Here is a 16,383-nt window from a genome sequence, read left to right on the forward strand (position 1 = left end):
GAAACAAGAAGAAAAACAGAAAAAAGAAACGAAAAATTGGGTATCTCCCCGCCTTTTTTGATTTACTTACGGGTTTATGAGGACTCTATATGCTCTATTTAATGTCTGATGTAACTACCTACTTACTACCATTTGCTTTTTCAACGTCAATAATACCCATACCCATTCTGCCACATACATCTACATCTACCTGCAGTATTTACCTACTACATACTATATGCATATTCTGTGTTCATTGCTAATACTAAATGTAATTATTTTTGCAGCTACGAGCTTAAAGGGGAGACATAACGAATCAACATCCAGCCTCCCAACTTAATTCAAGGTCTTGAACTCAATTTGGCACGTGGCTTGAAACCAAACCAACTCGGCACTTATACGAACTATAAGATACTTAAGTTATCCACCCTGCTTGATTCCCAGTCAGGAATTATTACTGTAATATAAAATAATCAAAAAGCATATAATTCACAACGCTAAGTCTATATACCGTGCACGCAATGGATAACAAGCAAGACGAGCGAGTAAGTAACAAACCAGTTTTTGGTTCGGTGATATACAAGGTGTATAGCATATGCTTGATGGAGAAAAAGCAAAGAGACGAAATATCATGATGAGTGAAGGGCAAGAAGGATACCACCAATAGCGGTTTCACCCTCCTCAAGCAAGATAGGTACGACATGCATAAGATGAAGAACAGCTACCCCCGCACCTTCCGATAACTGGGCGGACTCCACGACCGCAGGATCAATTTACCTGCCCAGATCGGAATGAGGGAGACGGCGCAGACGGCACAGACGCGCCACAGCCAGTCTACCGTGATGACGTAGTGCAGGTCAAAGTAGCTGCCCAGGAAGGGAACGCTAGCGGCGTAGACGAGAGCCGTGCCGATGATGCAGAAGATCATGATCGGGTGCCAGGTGGTGATGGCGATGGCGACCATGAGGAGCTCGTTGATGACAAGGGAGGTGAAGGAGACGCTGATGAGACGGGGGCCGGTGATGGTGTCGAGGAGGATTTGAGAAAGGCCCTGGATTACGGCGCCTTGGTAGACGGAGACCAGGACCCAGGTGAAGAAGGAGCGGTAGCTGAGGCTGCGGCCGGTTTTGAGCTCCTTGTAAAGTTCGGGGTAGAGGTTTGCGAGTTCTTCGTCGACGTCACGGTCGAAGACGAGCGAGAAGACGGGGGCGTTGGTGTAGACGGTGGCGTAGCCGACCATCAGCCAGTTGATGAAGAGACCCTTGGGGTCAAAGTGGCTGGCGATGCTGTACATGGTCTGGCAGGCGCTGATGATGAGACCACGGTGCATGATGAATTGGGCGAGTTTGGCGGATCTTTTGTAGGAGTTGCGGCCGTGCCAGACGAGGAGTTTGGTGAGATGGTGGAATTGTGTGATGCTAAAGTCGGCTGCCAGGGAGGCTTGACGACCCTCCTTACCGACAATGCCGATTCCGACATCAGCGGCTTGGATCATGGAGACGTCGTTTCCACCGTCGCCGATACAGCAGACACGCTTTTTGGTGTGCTGGCGGATGAGATCCGCTACTTCGGCCTTTTGAGTTGGCGAGCACCGACAGGCAACAACCGCAGGGAGCAGGACGGCGACGGAGATGAACGCTGTCCGGAACTGACCTAGCATAAGGGAAAGAGACTCGCCGTCAATGAGGAGACAGCAGTCGGTCTTGTTGCGAAGGAAATCCAAGGTTTCCTGAGCGGTAGACTTGTCTTTGACTTTGGCAACCGTATGGATGTACTGCCCACGGGCGACCAGCTTTGCGGAAATGGCTACACAGCGTGCTGTCTCGACCTTGTCACCCGTCAACATCCAAATTTTGACACCAGCGTTGCGAAGCAGCTCCAGAGAGGGCTTGACATCCCGCTGGAGGCGGTCTTCCACACCGGTGACGCCGAGAAGTTCAAGGTCTCGCTCCAGGTACTCGCTGATCACCTTGGCCATGCCGACATCGCGTCCTTGCAGAGCGAGAGAGGCTTGCTTGTACTTGGTGGTGAACTCTTCGTATTGCTGCGGCGATAGCCGCCGTCGGCCTACGACTAGAGTTCGTAAGCCCTCGCGAGCCATGTTAGCGGTCTCCTCATCGAGCCAATCGTTCGCCGCAACAATTGTTGTCATGACAGTATCTGCACCCTTTTGGTAGAACCATATTTCACTGTCATTCTTGGACGAGTCCAGTATATCGTCATCCGTCTCAAACTGCACGATAATACCCATCCGCTTACTGTCTGAAGTGAAGGGGAAAATCTCAAGAATGCGGACCCGAACGACAACCTTCCCTGTGTGTGTAGACTCAAGAACTATAGACTGTCTGTCGCGATAAGCCAATTTGAGCCCGACGTCTTCGGTGTATTTGACAATCGCAATTTCATCTGGGGAGGAAGCCTGGTAATTGGTAACTCTGACACCGTCCTCTTCATCCGTCGTAGGGGTGACATTGTGACAAAGGGCAAGGGCCAGAATGATGTCTCTGACACGGGAGCCAATCTCCCTTCTCGTGCGCGGAGCCGTCCCAAGTCCAGCTTGGGCTCCAAATGCGGTTGAAGGAGTAGTCAGCGATTCACCAACGAAACTTTGTCGGATATAGGACGCCACTTCTTCCATAGCATCGTTGGCATACGAGACCGTCCCAACATGGATCTTCTTCAGTTCCATCTCTGCTTAGATTAGCTAACGAACAGAGTCATTGGTCTATCGGAGAAACTCACCGTTTTGGGTCAGAGTCCCTGTCTTGTCGGAAAGGAGATACTCAATTCTACCCAGATCTTCAGGAATAGTACTGGTCCTGACTACTGTACCCGGTATATCCTTGTCTCGTTCGATGAACCGCCCGTATACCGATTTCGCCATGTCCAAGTTGACCCGCAGACTCATGGGGATGATCGTAGAGAAGAGAATCAAGTAGATCATGATTGCAACATACCACACCTTGTCATTTGTCGGTTGGAAGCCTTCTAGAGCAACCAAAACGATGGACAAGGCCAGGGTCAGAGCGCAAAGGATCTTGGTTAGGTTGTTGATCTCGTACTCCAGCAAGCCAACTTTCGAGCGAGACGGTGAGGTTGAAAGAGCAGCCCGCGTCTGGGATCCTGTATAGATGATGGTAGCGTATGTGACGGTGTTGGAGGCAAGAACAGTGTTGGCCCATGCGGTGTTGTCGATCGTTAACGGAGCAGAGGTGGCCTGGGTGTCCGAGGTTTCATAGTCTCCGCCAGTTTCCCTTTTGTCGACATGAGGATCATAAAACCCGGAAGGTGGGCCCAGATCGATAGTACCGACAAATTCATTGACTCGTCTGTCGGGTGCACTTGCAGTGACCTTCAACCTTGGAAGGTCGCTAAGAGGCAGGGTTTGCGACAATACAGAGGGCAACCGTAGCTTCCAGTCAGTTTCACCATCCAACTGATCAGTCCGTATGAATGTGTCACTGGCCGACGAGACATTAGCTTCGTTTGTCGCAGTGCTCGAGCTAGGTTCCGGGGTGGTAGGTGATAGTAAGCTTTCTTCTTGCGAAGGGACCTCCACCGGTCTTTCCGCCAAGGAGCTTTGACGAGCTGTCACAATGTCGTTTGAGATGCTCTTTAAAATCACAACATCTGCAGGCAACCGTTGATTCTTGCGAACCTTCAGAACGTCACCAACTCTCAGATCCCGTGACTTCTTGACGACCTCTAGCACCCCGTTAGGCCCATCGAAACTTAGAACAGTGAATTCCTCAGCATTTGCCTCAGCATCTCTGCGACGGCGGCCAATGTCATCCAGCGCCTCCTTCCCAAGTGATATACTAACAACAAAGGCCAAAGGCGCAATGTAAGATGACATATAACCTATTCGGAGAACCGGAATGATCTGTGAAAGGGCGACGAGGAGAAAGTAGATGTTGAAGAAGAAGGAAAATTCGTTATACAGAGTGCGGGGCAAGAAGCTCCAGGGGGTGTACTTTGCGTTCGATACGACATTCGCGGGATACTTGGTTCGTTGCGTCTGGCCGACGAGGACATCGCGCGGCGGCTTCGTCTCGGTCTGTTCTGAATCGGATCCTGTTGTACGGCTAGAGGAGCCAAAGAGAAAGCTGGCCGCCTTGATCCCCGGGATCCTAAACCGCGAGCCCCTTTGCGACACCCGTTCAAGATCCACTAACGAGCGAGCGGAGCTACGCCGGCGTTCATTGAGGAGAGGAGCATCGTCGTCGGTGAAGTTGCGGGAGCTCGCGTGCGACCTGCGGAGTCCCTCCTCCTCCCCTTCCTCCAGCAGGCCCGCCGTGTCCTCCGATGGTCCATGTGCTCCGGAAGCGTTTCGTCGCCATACTCGATTTCCCATGCCAACCCGTAAATTCCGCAAAGCTATGCCGGGACCGCGACTCCGTTGGCGATTCGATTCATCTCGAGAGCGGCGAGAAGATCCATATAAGTGGGTGCTGCTCGGATCAAGTTCCTCCAAATCGAGGTCGTCGTCGGAACCAGAGTCGCCCGCGATACTGGCACGACCGTGTGGATGGAGGTAGTCGGACGAAGAAGGCATGGTAAAGACAGTCGGAAAGGAGTCAAAGAGGTTGTATCATGTACAAGGAGCGATACGGAGGCTCCTGTGTTGACAAGAAAGTGTCATGTCACGCCGAGCGGTAACCAATGTGTCTCCGAGGCACCATTGCTCGGTATAGCTGGCTGGGAGGCGGGCGTATGCAGTCGGAACTTGTATGCGCGTGAATGGGAGATACCTATGGATGGCGATGAGGGTAGGTGGGCAAAGCGAGTTGGTGTAAAGTCAGCTCAGTGTACATCCCCCAAAGGTTCGAGTCCACCACGTCAGTCTGAACCATTCGAGGAACAAGAGAATAACGGGGATAATCTTGGTGGCCTAAAGCGGTTGCGATGGCAGGCGGAGACAGAGCGGGATCACATGATGTAAAGAGCCACCAAAGGAGAGGGCGGTTGTGGCGCAGTGACCAACTGGTCAATTAGACCGTATAATTAGTTTAAGTTATCTGAAACGGCGATGTCATCAGCGGAGTCAATGGCAACATAATCATACACTGTAGATAGAATAGATAATGGTTATTGATGGCATTGGTTTCCTATTCACCCAGCATCATGCACGGGCTTTCATCCTGTGTCCCAAGGAGTTCTCATCAGGAATGTCCGAACTACTTGTATGCCTACTCAAATTGGTAAAAGAGTTGTAGAACATGCAGCAACAGTCTCCCTTATCCTCTCTATTCAACCCATTGAGCTCCATCTCGGATCGGGGGCGATTCACCACGTGACCCAGCGCAGGAAGAGGTAAGGTGGCACTTCCGCCCCCGGGACAACCAATCTTCCAGCCCCGGGATGACGGGCGCGTCCCAAAGCCGGGCAGGTCATTATTATTATTATTATTAACTAGCCAGTCAGCCAGCACAGCCGGTGTGCAGCAGCATCATAAGCCCGCAGCCCAGGCACTGCAGCACCTTGTCTGGCTTTTTCCAAGAAAGAAAAGACAACTTTCCGGAGATGCAGTCATGATTTTATACTCCACTTACTTCTTGTAATGCTTTGTTATTGGACCCGGTCTTCTGTGTCCTTCTTATTCTATTTTATGTTTCAGTAAATCACCGATTCTAGCATCTACGGTTTATCTCCCCGTCGGGTTTCCGGGTGAGTGCATCTGCAAACGTGTCCTATATGCCGCCTGGGTCTGACGATTGCTTCCCAGTGAAAACCCCCAGCTTTTGGCAAGTATGGCGCAGAGTGACGTGGCAGCCGTATGGAATCCGGCGCTCAGATCAGACGACAATGCTACCCCCGTTCCGACTGGCCCGGCAAGTTTGGAGATCGATACGTCGATAGAGGCCACCACCATCCCCCTCGGCTCGCCTATGGAGACACCTCATGAATATTCAATCAGCGACATCGCTTTCCCGGATTCCGACACTGCTGCCCCGCCGCAAGAAGCAGCTAGCCCGGATATGATTGACACCGAGCCTTTGCCAAACCCCGATCAAATACCAGCTCGCGATGAAGTGCTTGAAGCTCCCTCGGCTGATGTCGAGGCGACACCGGAGATAAGCTACGACCACGAGACCCCGAATCTGGATGCACCGCAGACGGAACATGCCCATGACAATGAGGCTATGCCTCTGGATGATCCTGAGGACCAGGTAACGGAAGCCCAGCCTGCTCAGCCTCAAGCCGAGGATTCTATTTCGACTGAAGCTACCGCCGCGCAAGATATGGATGTGGAGGAACAAAGTAGTACACCTCACGCCGGCGACCAGGATGGGACCGAACCTGCAGATACCAATGGCGAGGCCCACAGCAGTCATGACATCTGGGGAAGTCCTGCCAAGGAGAACTCTGCGGAGGATGATTTCTTCAACCAGTTGAAAACACAGACTAAGCCCATCTATGTACCTCCGGAGAATGAATCTCGCTTCGAAGAGGGCGTCCCGTTGCTGGATGATAGCGCCGAATCACCAGTTGAGCCGACTGCCACACAGGAAGGTCAGATCGATAACCTTTTTACCGACGACAATGACGAAGATGATGGCTTTTTCAAGGCTGTCCAGAGTTCTCCGCCTCCGGACAAATCTCAACCAGCGTCGCATATCACGCGCAAGAGCACCTTTCAAGTCATGGACTCCCTCGGTTTTTCCCTGGACTCTCCGATGAGCGATGCGGATCCTGCTGCGCAAGAGTTTGATAATGCTCTCGCTGCCGCGACAACTAATAACAGTGTTGGCATATCGGCCTTTGAAGAGGACCCGGCTGCGCAGGAATTCGATAATGTTTTAGCTGCCGCGGCAACGGACAACAGTGCTGATAAGCCATCTTCTGAGGAGGATCCTGCTGCGCAAGAGCTTGATAACGTTCTCGCTGCTGCGACAACCAATAACAGTGTTGGCATATCGGCTTTTGAAGAGGACCCGGCTGCGCAGGAGTTCGATAATGTTCTAGCTGCTGCGGCAACGGATAACACCGTTAGAAAGTCATCTTCTGAAGAGGATCTGGCTGCACGGTGGCAGGCTGAGCTTGCTGAAGAAGAGGCAGAAGTTGCTCCCTCCGAAGACGACTTGGCTGCGCGGTGGCAGATGGAACTCGATGATGACGACGACCTACTTCTAGAGGATGATATTGGAGGAGCTACGGCTGAACACGCACCGACCAGCCAAAATATCAACGGGGCCACTGCCGGCGCTGCTGTCCCGGGATTGAGTAGTCCTTTCGGGACTCCACAGTCTTCCGTCAGACCCGGTGCACCAGCAACTGCTTATACGCCGCATCAGCCGTCTACGTCGGACTTGCTTCAAGGGGTCCCTGTGCCTGGTGCAGCGCCTCCGGCAAACATGGCCGCCTCTGCAGACTACTTTACGCAACCGCCGCGACCAAATGTTACTGCAAACAAAGCAGAAAGCTTCGCCGAACGGGCAAAAGAAGGCTACAGGTCACCATATGATCTCCCGGAGGATCTTACACGACCTCGACGGCCTGTGGCTAGTCATAAGCCAGTGGTTACACAGCCCGGTAGTACTCCACCTCCCCCGCGAAGCAATAGCATTCCAATTCCTCCGCCGTCAACTTCCATGCCGCCACCTCCTTTGGGGGCACAGCCGGATGGAGCGCAGTCGACCGCCAAGGTGGCCGCTCCGAAGAACTTCTATGAAGAGCTCCCTCTACCCCCTCCTCGGCCACAGTCTCGGCCAGCTAGCTCGGGGCGGTATACTCCTGGTGCTAACGCAATGCCCCCCGCGTCATCTCATCCGCCTCCCCCGCCGGCCAATCCATATGCTAGCCTTTCCACTGCTCCCCCGGCAGCGGCTGAGGCTTATTCTCAGCCTCAAGTTCAGCAGCCCGAGGGGCTAGATCCGTATGCAAGCCTGTCCGCACCTGGTGCCTCAAGCGGCCCAGCTCCTCCTAGTGCTACTTCGAGGTACTCACCGAAGCCACCTACTCTGCAAGCCGGAATTAAGCCTCCGCCATCGCCTAGATATTCCCCGGCGCCTCCCCCGGCGACCGCTCCCCCGCCACGCAATCGCTATGCTTCTCAACCAACTGCTCCACCCTCGCAGGGAGTTGCACTTCCATTCCAGCCTCGCACGTCAAGCCCTCTGGCTTACCATGAAAAGGTCTCTTATCGTCCTCAAGAGCCTTCAGAACAACAACCTTCCGCTATGGAACAGCCAGCTATCATTCCTCCAATTGAGGTGCAATCGCAGCCGACTGCCCCTGCTGAGTATTCTCCCATTCAGCCGCCTGAAGTCCCGCATGTTCCGGAAGCTGTCAACATGGGGTCCAGCGTGCATCAAATGTCGCAGCAGCCGATGTCGCCTCCTAGGAATCAGTATGCTCCTCCGGGTTATGTTGACGAATTTTCCAAACGCATCGCCCCTATTGCCAACGTTCCACCGGCGCCTGTGCTCCCAGCAGATGATCCGACATTCGTTCCTCCGCGCAGGTCAATGACACAATCCCCAAGTCAGCAAACGCTTGGGCCGAGGTTGTCCGTGCCATCCGTGGATCCCCTACAGCGGCCTGCATCTGTTCACGGGGCGGGGTCTCCCACCAAGGCTGTGAACCCTTACGCACCAGCTCAGATGTCTGCGCATAACCGCGTCGCCTCTCAGTCTTTGGAATTTATCCCTCCTACCGATGATCAACAGTTCGATCCCCTTGAGCGCTGGAAGGGAGCTCCTATTGTCAAATTTGGATTCGGTGGCTCAGTTCTTTCCTGCTTCCCTAAGCACATTCCTCGATACTCTGCCGGCCAAGCTACTCCGAAGATCAAGTCTACTCCTGGAGAGGTTAAGACGCATCAACTCAGTGACTGGATTCCTGTGCCCGATACCATTGCGCGCCATCCGGGGCCACTAAAATCCAAGTCCAAGAAGAAGGATCTGCTTGCTTGGCTTTCTAGCAAGATCGCTGCGTTTGAAAATGAGGGTATTCCCCAGGCTGTCTACATGCATGCGGACTCTCAGAAGCGAAGCGAAGAAAAGATACTGTTGTGGAAGGTCGTTCGAGTTTTGGTTGAACATGACGGTGTTCTGGAAGGGTCGCCTGAAATCCAGAAGTCCCTACGCCAAATCATCTTCCCGCATTTGCAGGATGTTGACTCCGCACAGCCCTATGGTAATGGCTTGCCATCCTTCAGCACGGCTCAGTCGTTGGATGCTCCTTCTCGTCCCGATGCCGCTGATCCTCAAGCGGTCGAGAGTATTCGCAACAACCTTCTGGTAGGTGAGCGTGAAAAAGCCGTTTGGGGCGCGGTTGACCATCGTCTTTGGGGGCATGCTATGATAATAGCGTCAACAATGGACAAATCTGTGTGGAAACAGGTTGTCCAGGAATTCGTAAGACGCGAAGTGAGATCTGCCTCGGGCAACACAGAATCACTTGCAGCGCTTTATGAGATTTTTGCCGGCAATGTCGAAGAGAGCGTTGACGAGCTTGTGCCCCCCTCTGCCCGAGCTGGATTGCAGATGGTCAGCAAAGTTGATGGACACGGAACATCTAAGAATGCGCTCGATGGCCTCGACAGCTGGAGAGATACCCTGGGTCTGGTGTTGAGCAACCGCAGCTCTGAAGACTATCAGGCGCTATTAGCTCTTGGCAGGCTCTTACAGTCTTATGGCAGAACAGAGGCTGCGCATATTTGCTTCATCTTTTCCAGAGCTGCTGTGTTCGGCGGGGTAGATGACCCGCAGGCAAGCGTAGTCCTCCTTGGTGCTGATCATCAGCACTTGTCTCTTGCTGCTCTGCAGGATGAGGATTCTATTCTTCTGACCGAAGCTTATGAGTACGCTACCTCTGTTCTTTCGGCTTCTCCCAAGCCGCCGCTTCCCCATCTGCTGGCATTCAAGTTGGTGTACGCGTGGTCTTTGGCGGATCAAGGCCGCAAATCGGAAGCTCAGCAGTATTGTGATGCGATTGCAGCTACCCTGAAGGCAACCACCAAGCCATCGCCCTATCAACATCAGCACCTGTATTTCGGTGTTGACGAGCTTTCGGCACGTCTCAGACAAACAACAAGCGACGGAGGCTCATCCTGGATATCCAGACCCAGCATGGAGAAGGTGTCTGGCTCAATGTGGGCCAAGTTCAACAGTTTTGTTGCCGGTGAGGACAACGAAGCTGGATCTGCCGGTTCAGCAAAGGCTGGCGATGGAGACATCGGCCCCTTTGCCAAGATCGCGGGAACTCCTACTGTTAGTCGCTCACCCTCAGTGTCGGATATCTACGGGTCGTACTCTGCACAGCCGAGCTACAGCAGTGGCCCGTCACGTTACCAGCCAAATAACCAGTATGCTCCAACATCTTCACCTGAGCAGTTGCGTGGCAGATCGTCCCTCGACTCTCAAAGGTCTTCTTCCTATGGGTTTGGTTTTGGCCAACGACGGGGCTCGCAAGAACCTTCAACCCCGGTTGAGAGCAATATGTATCAAGGAGGAATGCTATACAACTCCCCACCCGCTGTTGGCTATCAGTCGACTCCTCCTCAAACGTCTTACATGCCTCTTGCACCAGTCAAAGAAGACCTGGCTCCTCAAGCTCATGCCGAAGCCTCGGCTGGTCCTGTAGAACAGTCTTACGGCAGCGGATCTCCGTATCAGCCCGCAGGTTATGGTTCTTTTGATCAGCCTTTCATGAACCAGGTTCCTTCAGACGGGGCTGGCTACATGCCTCCCGGTGTGAGCAGTGGTTATGAGCCTCCTGCCATCGAAAGCCACCCAGAACCTGTAGCGGCACCATCGGAAGAAGTCAACGAAGAAGAGCCAGCGAAGAAGAAATCCTTTATGGACGATGACGACGATGATGATATAGCCGCGCGTGCCGCAGCCATCCAGAAGGCTGAAAGGGCACGCAAGGACCGCGAAGCGGATGAAGCTTTCAGAAAGGCAGCAGAAGCGGATGGTGAGTACTCGTCAACTTGTCCCAAGAATATGGAAATCATACTAACATGATTGATTGTAGCCCAAAAACCTGCACCGGCTAAGAAGTCTTGGTTCGGAGGCTGGTTCGGAGGTGCTGCTGGTGGCAAGAAGGAAGACCTGAACCCCAACAAGCCTATCCGAGCCAAGCTTGGCGAGGAGAACTCATTCTACTACGACAAGGATCTGAAGAAATGGGTAAACAAGAAGGACCCCAACAGTGCTACCGCCGCACGCGCCACGCCGCCGCCGCCGCGTGCTTCGGGACCCCCTAGCAGAACGGCCAGCGGTAGCAGTGCAGCACCACCACCTCCGGCAAGTGCATCCCCAATGATGCCACCCCCGAGTAGCCGGCCGCCTTCTACCACAGGAATGCCTCCTCCGGGTAGTCCAGCTCCATCATCCCTGGGTGTGCCCCCGCCTTCAATCCAGCGGTCAGTCTCTACTGGTGCCGCTGTCTCCACGCCCCCAAGCGGATTGGCAGCTCCCCCGAGGCCAGCAACTTCCTTGAGCAATGCCAGCTCCATCGATGACTTGCTGGGAGCACCAACGGCTCGCAAAGGCGCCGCAGCCAAAGGAAAGAAGAAGGGGCGCTATGTTGACGTAATGGCAAAATAATCCATCCATCCATCTCACCTTGCCATGCCCAAGAACACTGCGGCCATTACTTCCGGACCCAGTGTTGGGTTTAATCTTTATCACCTCGCTATTCCGATAATGTCTAACGAATCTCCTCCTCGATTCACCATTTGCATTTGACACTTTATGAAGCGCGTCCTGGCTTTTGCCTGGTTTAGACCCCCAAAAGTCTTGCATGCTGTCTTCTCCGAGAGCAAGACGGCTTCTTTCGGGCGTTGTTTGCATGAACCAACCCTCTTCTTATTGTTACTTGTATGTTGTATTTGTGCATATATGTTTTATTCGCTTATTATTCTTATGTTTTTCTTTTCTTTTCCTTTGTTCTCTCTGACGATGCGGATTATGGAGATGGACGAACTTGATGTCGGAGGTATCATGATGCCTCGTGGCAAGTGTACTATATGGCTCTTGTGCATGATTAATTAATACGATGCTTAACTAATTTATATATTTGTGGTAGTCATAGTAGATAAGCACCTCAACCCCTAGGTAACTTTTTATATCCGTATTTCATATATGCATCCCAGAACAAGTAGTGTTCCTATACCAGCTCATCATCGTAAACCCATCATCATTCTATGATATGCTATGTGCGCTGTGCCCTCAACTAAACCGCATAAGAAGTGATATAATACTGCACAACAACCAGTCAGCCCCACCTCGCCCTTCTCCCACACAGCAAACTATAAGAAAAGTGTGACTCACCGTCAGACATGAATCCTGCTCATTCCAACTCCCAGGTAAGAAGACATACAGCACCAAAGCCGTCTCATGAATAAACGCTATCCCCAAGCCATCATTAGCCCTAAAATCCTAGAGAAAGAAATTGGAAAAGAAAGAGAGAAAGGAACTTACAAGCAACAACCCTCGGATTCAACCTGCCGACACTCAAAATCCGACTCCAATCCTTCCCATCAATCCTGACCTTCGCCCACCCAGCCTCATCATCCGCCGGCACCTCCCTCATCCTCTCACTCGGCAACTGATTCAACTCTCTCCCATCGCCCAGCTGCCCCGGATCCAGACTCGGATTCAGTAGATCCGTCCAGACGCTCGATATCCGGAATGCGTCCGTCCCGACGGCTACTTTGAGGGAGCCGTGCATGTTAGCGGAGAGTTCAAGCTTGGGTGATGATAGTGATGGTGTTGTTGAAGTAGATCCCCCTACTGCTGCTGTTGATGTTTTATTGGAAGAAGTCGTAGCCAATTTCGTAAAACGCTCCGAGATGCTCTTCAACTGGATTAAGCTTGGAAGAAGGATATTTACATCTGGATCCCGACAGCGTGGCTGGTGGAGTCCTTCGACTGCGGACTCGTGGAGTACTTTAATGGGGATTTCCTGGGTGATTACTGTTTCGCGTTCCCGGGGCCCAGTGCCCGATGGTCTGGCAGTGGCAGTGGCATTGTCGATGGTGGATGAGGAGTGGTCTGTTGTTGTCGTTGCTTCTGGGATGTCCAGGGCATTGGATGTCGTGGTCCAGGAGGTAGCGCGAATAGTTAGTGCTAGGAGAGGTACGTTGCCCTTTTTGGTGAGTCTGAGGTTGGCTAGTTTGGCGGATACGGCGGAGCGCAGGGCGCGGTGGAGTGCGCCGATGGGGACTTCGAGGTTGATTGCTCCGGTGTTGGATTCACAGATGTAAGACTCTTCTTCGAAGATGGTATCCTGGGGGTGGAGTGTTAGTTTGGAGTAGGCTTGGGGGATGGGGGAGACGTACGATGGGGAGTTGAGCCCATACTTGCGTGCCTTGGTCGGGGATGATGGTGAAGCGGATGAAGTCTTTTTCAAGACGCATCCAACATACCTTTCCCAGGGAGGAGAGGGAGGCGGTTAGTTCTGGGGGGGATGTGGAGTTAGTATGGGGGTGCGTCTATTGTAAGTATGGTGATGGCGGCGGTTGTTGAAACACGGCTGATTTGGCTGGGGAGCTTGGGTGAAAGGGATAGGGGATGGGAAGGCCACTTACTGGAGAAGATAGACGCGTTGGCTATTTGAGTTCGAAAACGCATCTTGAATCCAGGGAACTACTTGCATGGACAGAGATTTGATGCTACACTAGTTCAGTCTGATTGAAGCCGAAGACGGTCGAGACTCGAGCAGAGGTGCTTATCGATGATAAGTTCGGGGATCGGCCGCGACGGTGGAGATTCCCGCCAATCCGCGAACCAAACATCGCGAAAAAGGGGATCGCCATTGCGGCGGGAACAAACAAACTATTCTGTACGTCGATGGTTGATATTTATCTATATTGCATTCCAGAACTGAGATCGCACAATGGGATTTATATAGGTGATATGTCGGAAGATTGCTTGCTATCAGCATATTCAATAGGTATCACCAAGGCATACGAAAGGGAGCTAGCTAGCTGTAAGCTTTTCACAAGCTGTGTACTATCCATAAAGCAAGCAGGACAACAACTGCATAGAAGATTCCATGTTATTTCGATGAAACATCAAGCAAACACAGTCTGGCTACTGGCTGTGAGCAAGTCATCTCTCACGGACATATCTCCGCATACTTCGGGGTGGCGCTCAGCGCCTCATCGACTTCATCTCAGCCTGAGATTCAACTTCCAGTGAACCAAGCTTGTTATTTTTGGGTTCATAACTACAGAGTACGTAGAGTCTAGACTTGATCCGTGTGCTAGAATCGCAAGGTACCTTGTTCTTCCACTACTCCTTGCGGATGTCGAGTTAGTGAAATGGCCAGTGGGATGCTCTTGTCCTGTGCGCCCCCTGAAGTAACAGTAGCAATCCATGTTTCCATGGGATGTCTCCCACGTGGTTCGTAGCATTCCTCGATTGCTTCATCTTCCTTACATGTCTCATCCTTACTGACACAATGATAGACTACTGTATGGTTAGGTTTTCCAATCTCAAGGGATCACGGACGGGTGTCCGTCCCTTGCTCCCTTTGGAGAGGGGAAGTCCAGGCACCAAAGGGTGTTAGTATCCCTGTTAATGGGATTGTATTTTGGGTTCATCTACTGTTCATACTTCCGGGGGTCTGTTAGTTTGTCGCACGATTGACCTATGTATATCTTGGTCATGCCTTTCTTTCGGATCCTTGCCTGGTCCTTGATTGCTATCGAGGATCACGAAGGTCAAGGTTGCCTTGTCGCCTGGTACTTATCTGTCTACGACGACATCCATAGTAGTAGTAATGTACACGTCAATGGACGAGTAGAAGTGGCTGGCCACCGCGATTCAACCTCGGATATAGAGCAAGAAGGTAAGACCACTTCAACGGCTGCAAGACACAAGTGGGTGTGTTTGGGTACGTGGGTAGGCGGATGTGCACGGAAGGGAGGACACAGACACAGACATAGTCCAAGGTAGCTCACGAATTCCAATAACAAGCCAGATACGATATGCAAGGGAGGGTCGATCACTGATCTGCTATCCGTATGATAAACTCTGCGCTCGAGCAATCAGAAGCAAGAATTAAAAGAGATTATTGACAAGCGGTCGAAGTCAGTTCATCGTGCACGACCACTTGGGGCCGCACTCCCATGGATTGTCAACCCAATTGATTACCAACGGGAACCAGCGGATAAAAAAGAGGCACGGCCATTTATTCTGATGACCGGACACAGAACCAAAGTCAGAGAGCGGATCTTTTGGGGGAGGGACCCGCATCAACTCCGAGGGGAATGTGTCTTCTTTGCTGCATGGGACTGGAGCCTCGTGTGTGAGACATTAAGGAGGGGGTGGGAGATTTTCCCTTCTGTACTGTAAGTATGTCGCACAGGAAAAGTGCATTTTGAAATGCTGGCACCCTCCTAGAATGGGCACCTGAGATCCAATGCTGCATCGATCGAGATTTCTCTGAATATTCTCTGCTTTCGTTTTGTGAGGGGGAAGGATTATTCCTCCGTTGGTCTCGACAAAAACAAGGCGCGAATAAGAAGGAGAGAAGAAGGGAAGTAGTACAGTTGGCAGTTGGTGAGGCTAATTAGTAGCCGACTTCCACAGGGCCAGCACAGTCATGATGCTAACCGACTAAGTAATATGTAATAATAATAATAATAATAATAATGAAGAGAATAATGAAGAAAAGAACCAAAATAAAAGGGCTTCCAACGGGAATCCACAGCTAATTGGCATTTGCTGGGTATACTTAACTTAGTAACTCGTCTTCCCCCTTAATCGATTGGCGGCGGCTCCACCCTTTTTCTGGCATCGCCAAACCCGCGCGTCTCCGTCCACGCCATCACCAACTCACCTCTGCATATCCCCGTCTTCGAATCATCGTCGCCACTGGTCTCGTCACTCTTTTCTTCTGGGCCCAAACTGAGCTGGTCTCTCCGATCCTAATCATCCCACCCTCGTTCTTTTATCTATCTATCTATCGGGCTCTTCCTGCAGCCACCCAACTTTCCCTCGCCCTGGGCTCCCCTCAGCCGTTTTGAGGCCCTGCAGTGTGATCTATCATCATCCGCCGAAACTCTGCTCCTCTAGACTTCTTATTCCCTCACTTTTCTTTTTCTCGCCCTAGTTCCCTTCCTCACTCTTTTGTCAGACCTTTCCCCCGGTGTCCTCTCTGCCACGGTGCTCCGACATACACCTACTGATTCATTCACTGCACCTCCGCAACTGTCCATCCGGTGATCGCGATTGTACCAGCTCATCCCCAAATCCCCCTCACCCTCCCGACCTTCTGGCTGTCATCTTTATATAACTTTGGCGGGATCGCGTCAGCATGCTCGCTCTTCAGCTACACTCACTCTCTTTTACACTTGATACTACAGCTCGACCCCCATCATTGAGAACCCGTTATTGATTATTCCGCGACTGACCTGACCCGGTTATCTGGGAGCCGTCGTTCTCC

General features: G+C 52.1%; 4 protein-coding genes across 4 annotated transcripts; 2 read left to right on the forward strand and 2 right to left on the reverse strand.

Annotated features, from left to right (window-relative positions):
* Positions 1-700: 700 nt before the first annotated feature.
* An15g01510 (uncharacterized protein) lies at positions 701-4,534 on the reverse strand (the record flags this gene model as incomplete). The annotated part of the gene is made up of 4 exons (XM_059744482.1): positions 701-2,670; positions 2,722-3,196; positions 3,293-3,459; positions 3,565-4,534. The coding sequence occupies 4 exons, from the start codon at positions 4,532-4,534 to the stop codon at positions 701-703; spliced, it is 3,582 nt and encodes a 1,193-aa protein (XP_059607021.1).
* Positions 4,535-5,164: 630 nt separating this feature from the next.
* On the forward strand, positions 5,165-11,534 carry An15g01520 (uncharacterized protein; the record flags this gene model as incomplete). Its single annotated transcript, XM_059744483.1, has 4 exons — positions 5,165-5,292; positions 5,614-5,646; positions 5,705-10,899; positions 10,960-11,534. 4 exons carry the CDS (start codon positions 5,165-5,167, stop codon positions 11,532-11,534), a joined length of 5,931 nt encoding a protein of 1,976 aa, XP_059607022.1.
* Positions 11,535-11,998: 464 nt separating this feature from the next.
* Positions 11,999-13,562, reverse strand: An15g01530 (uncharacterized protein; the record flags this gene model as incomplete). Its single annotated transcript, XM_059744484.1, has 5 exons — positions 11,999-12,040; positions 12,261-12,337; positions 12,411-13,218; positions 13,271-13,389; positions 13,520-13,562. 5 exons carry the CDS (start codon positions 13,560-13,562, stop codon positions 11,999-12,001), a joined length of 1,089 nt encoding a protein of 362 aa, XP_059607023.1.
* Positions 13,563-14,322: 760 nt separating this feature from the next.
* An15g01540 (hypothetical protein) lies at positions 14,323-16,163 on the forward strand (the record flags this gene model as incomplete). The annotated part of the gene is made up of 9 exons (XM_059744485.1): positions 14,323-14,412; positions 14,486-14,557; positions 14,646-14,784; positions 14,842-14,887; positions 14,981-15,262; positions 15,410-15,478; positions 15,682-15,882; positions 15,921-15,973; positions 16,051-16,163. The coding sequence occupies 9 exons, from the start codon at positions 14,323-14,325 to the stop codon at positions 16,161-16,163; spliced, it is 1,065 nt and encodes a 354-aa protein (XP_059607024.1).
* Positions 16,164-16,383: the final 220 nt, after the last annotated feature.

This window comes from Aspergillus niger (genome assembly GCF_000002855.4).
Source record: "Aspergillus niger supercontig An15".
Taxonomy (NCBI): Eukaryota; Fungi; Ascomycota; class Eurotiomycetes; order Eurotiales; family Aspergillaceae; genus Aspergillus; species Aspergillus niger.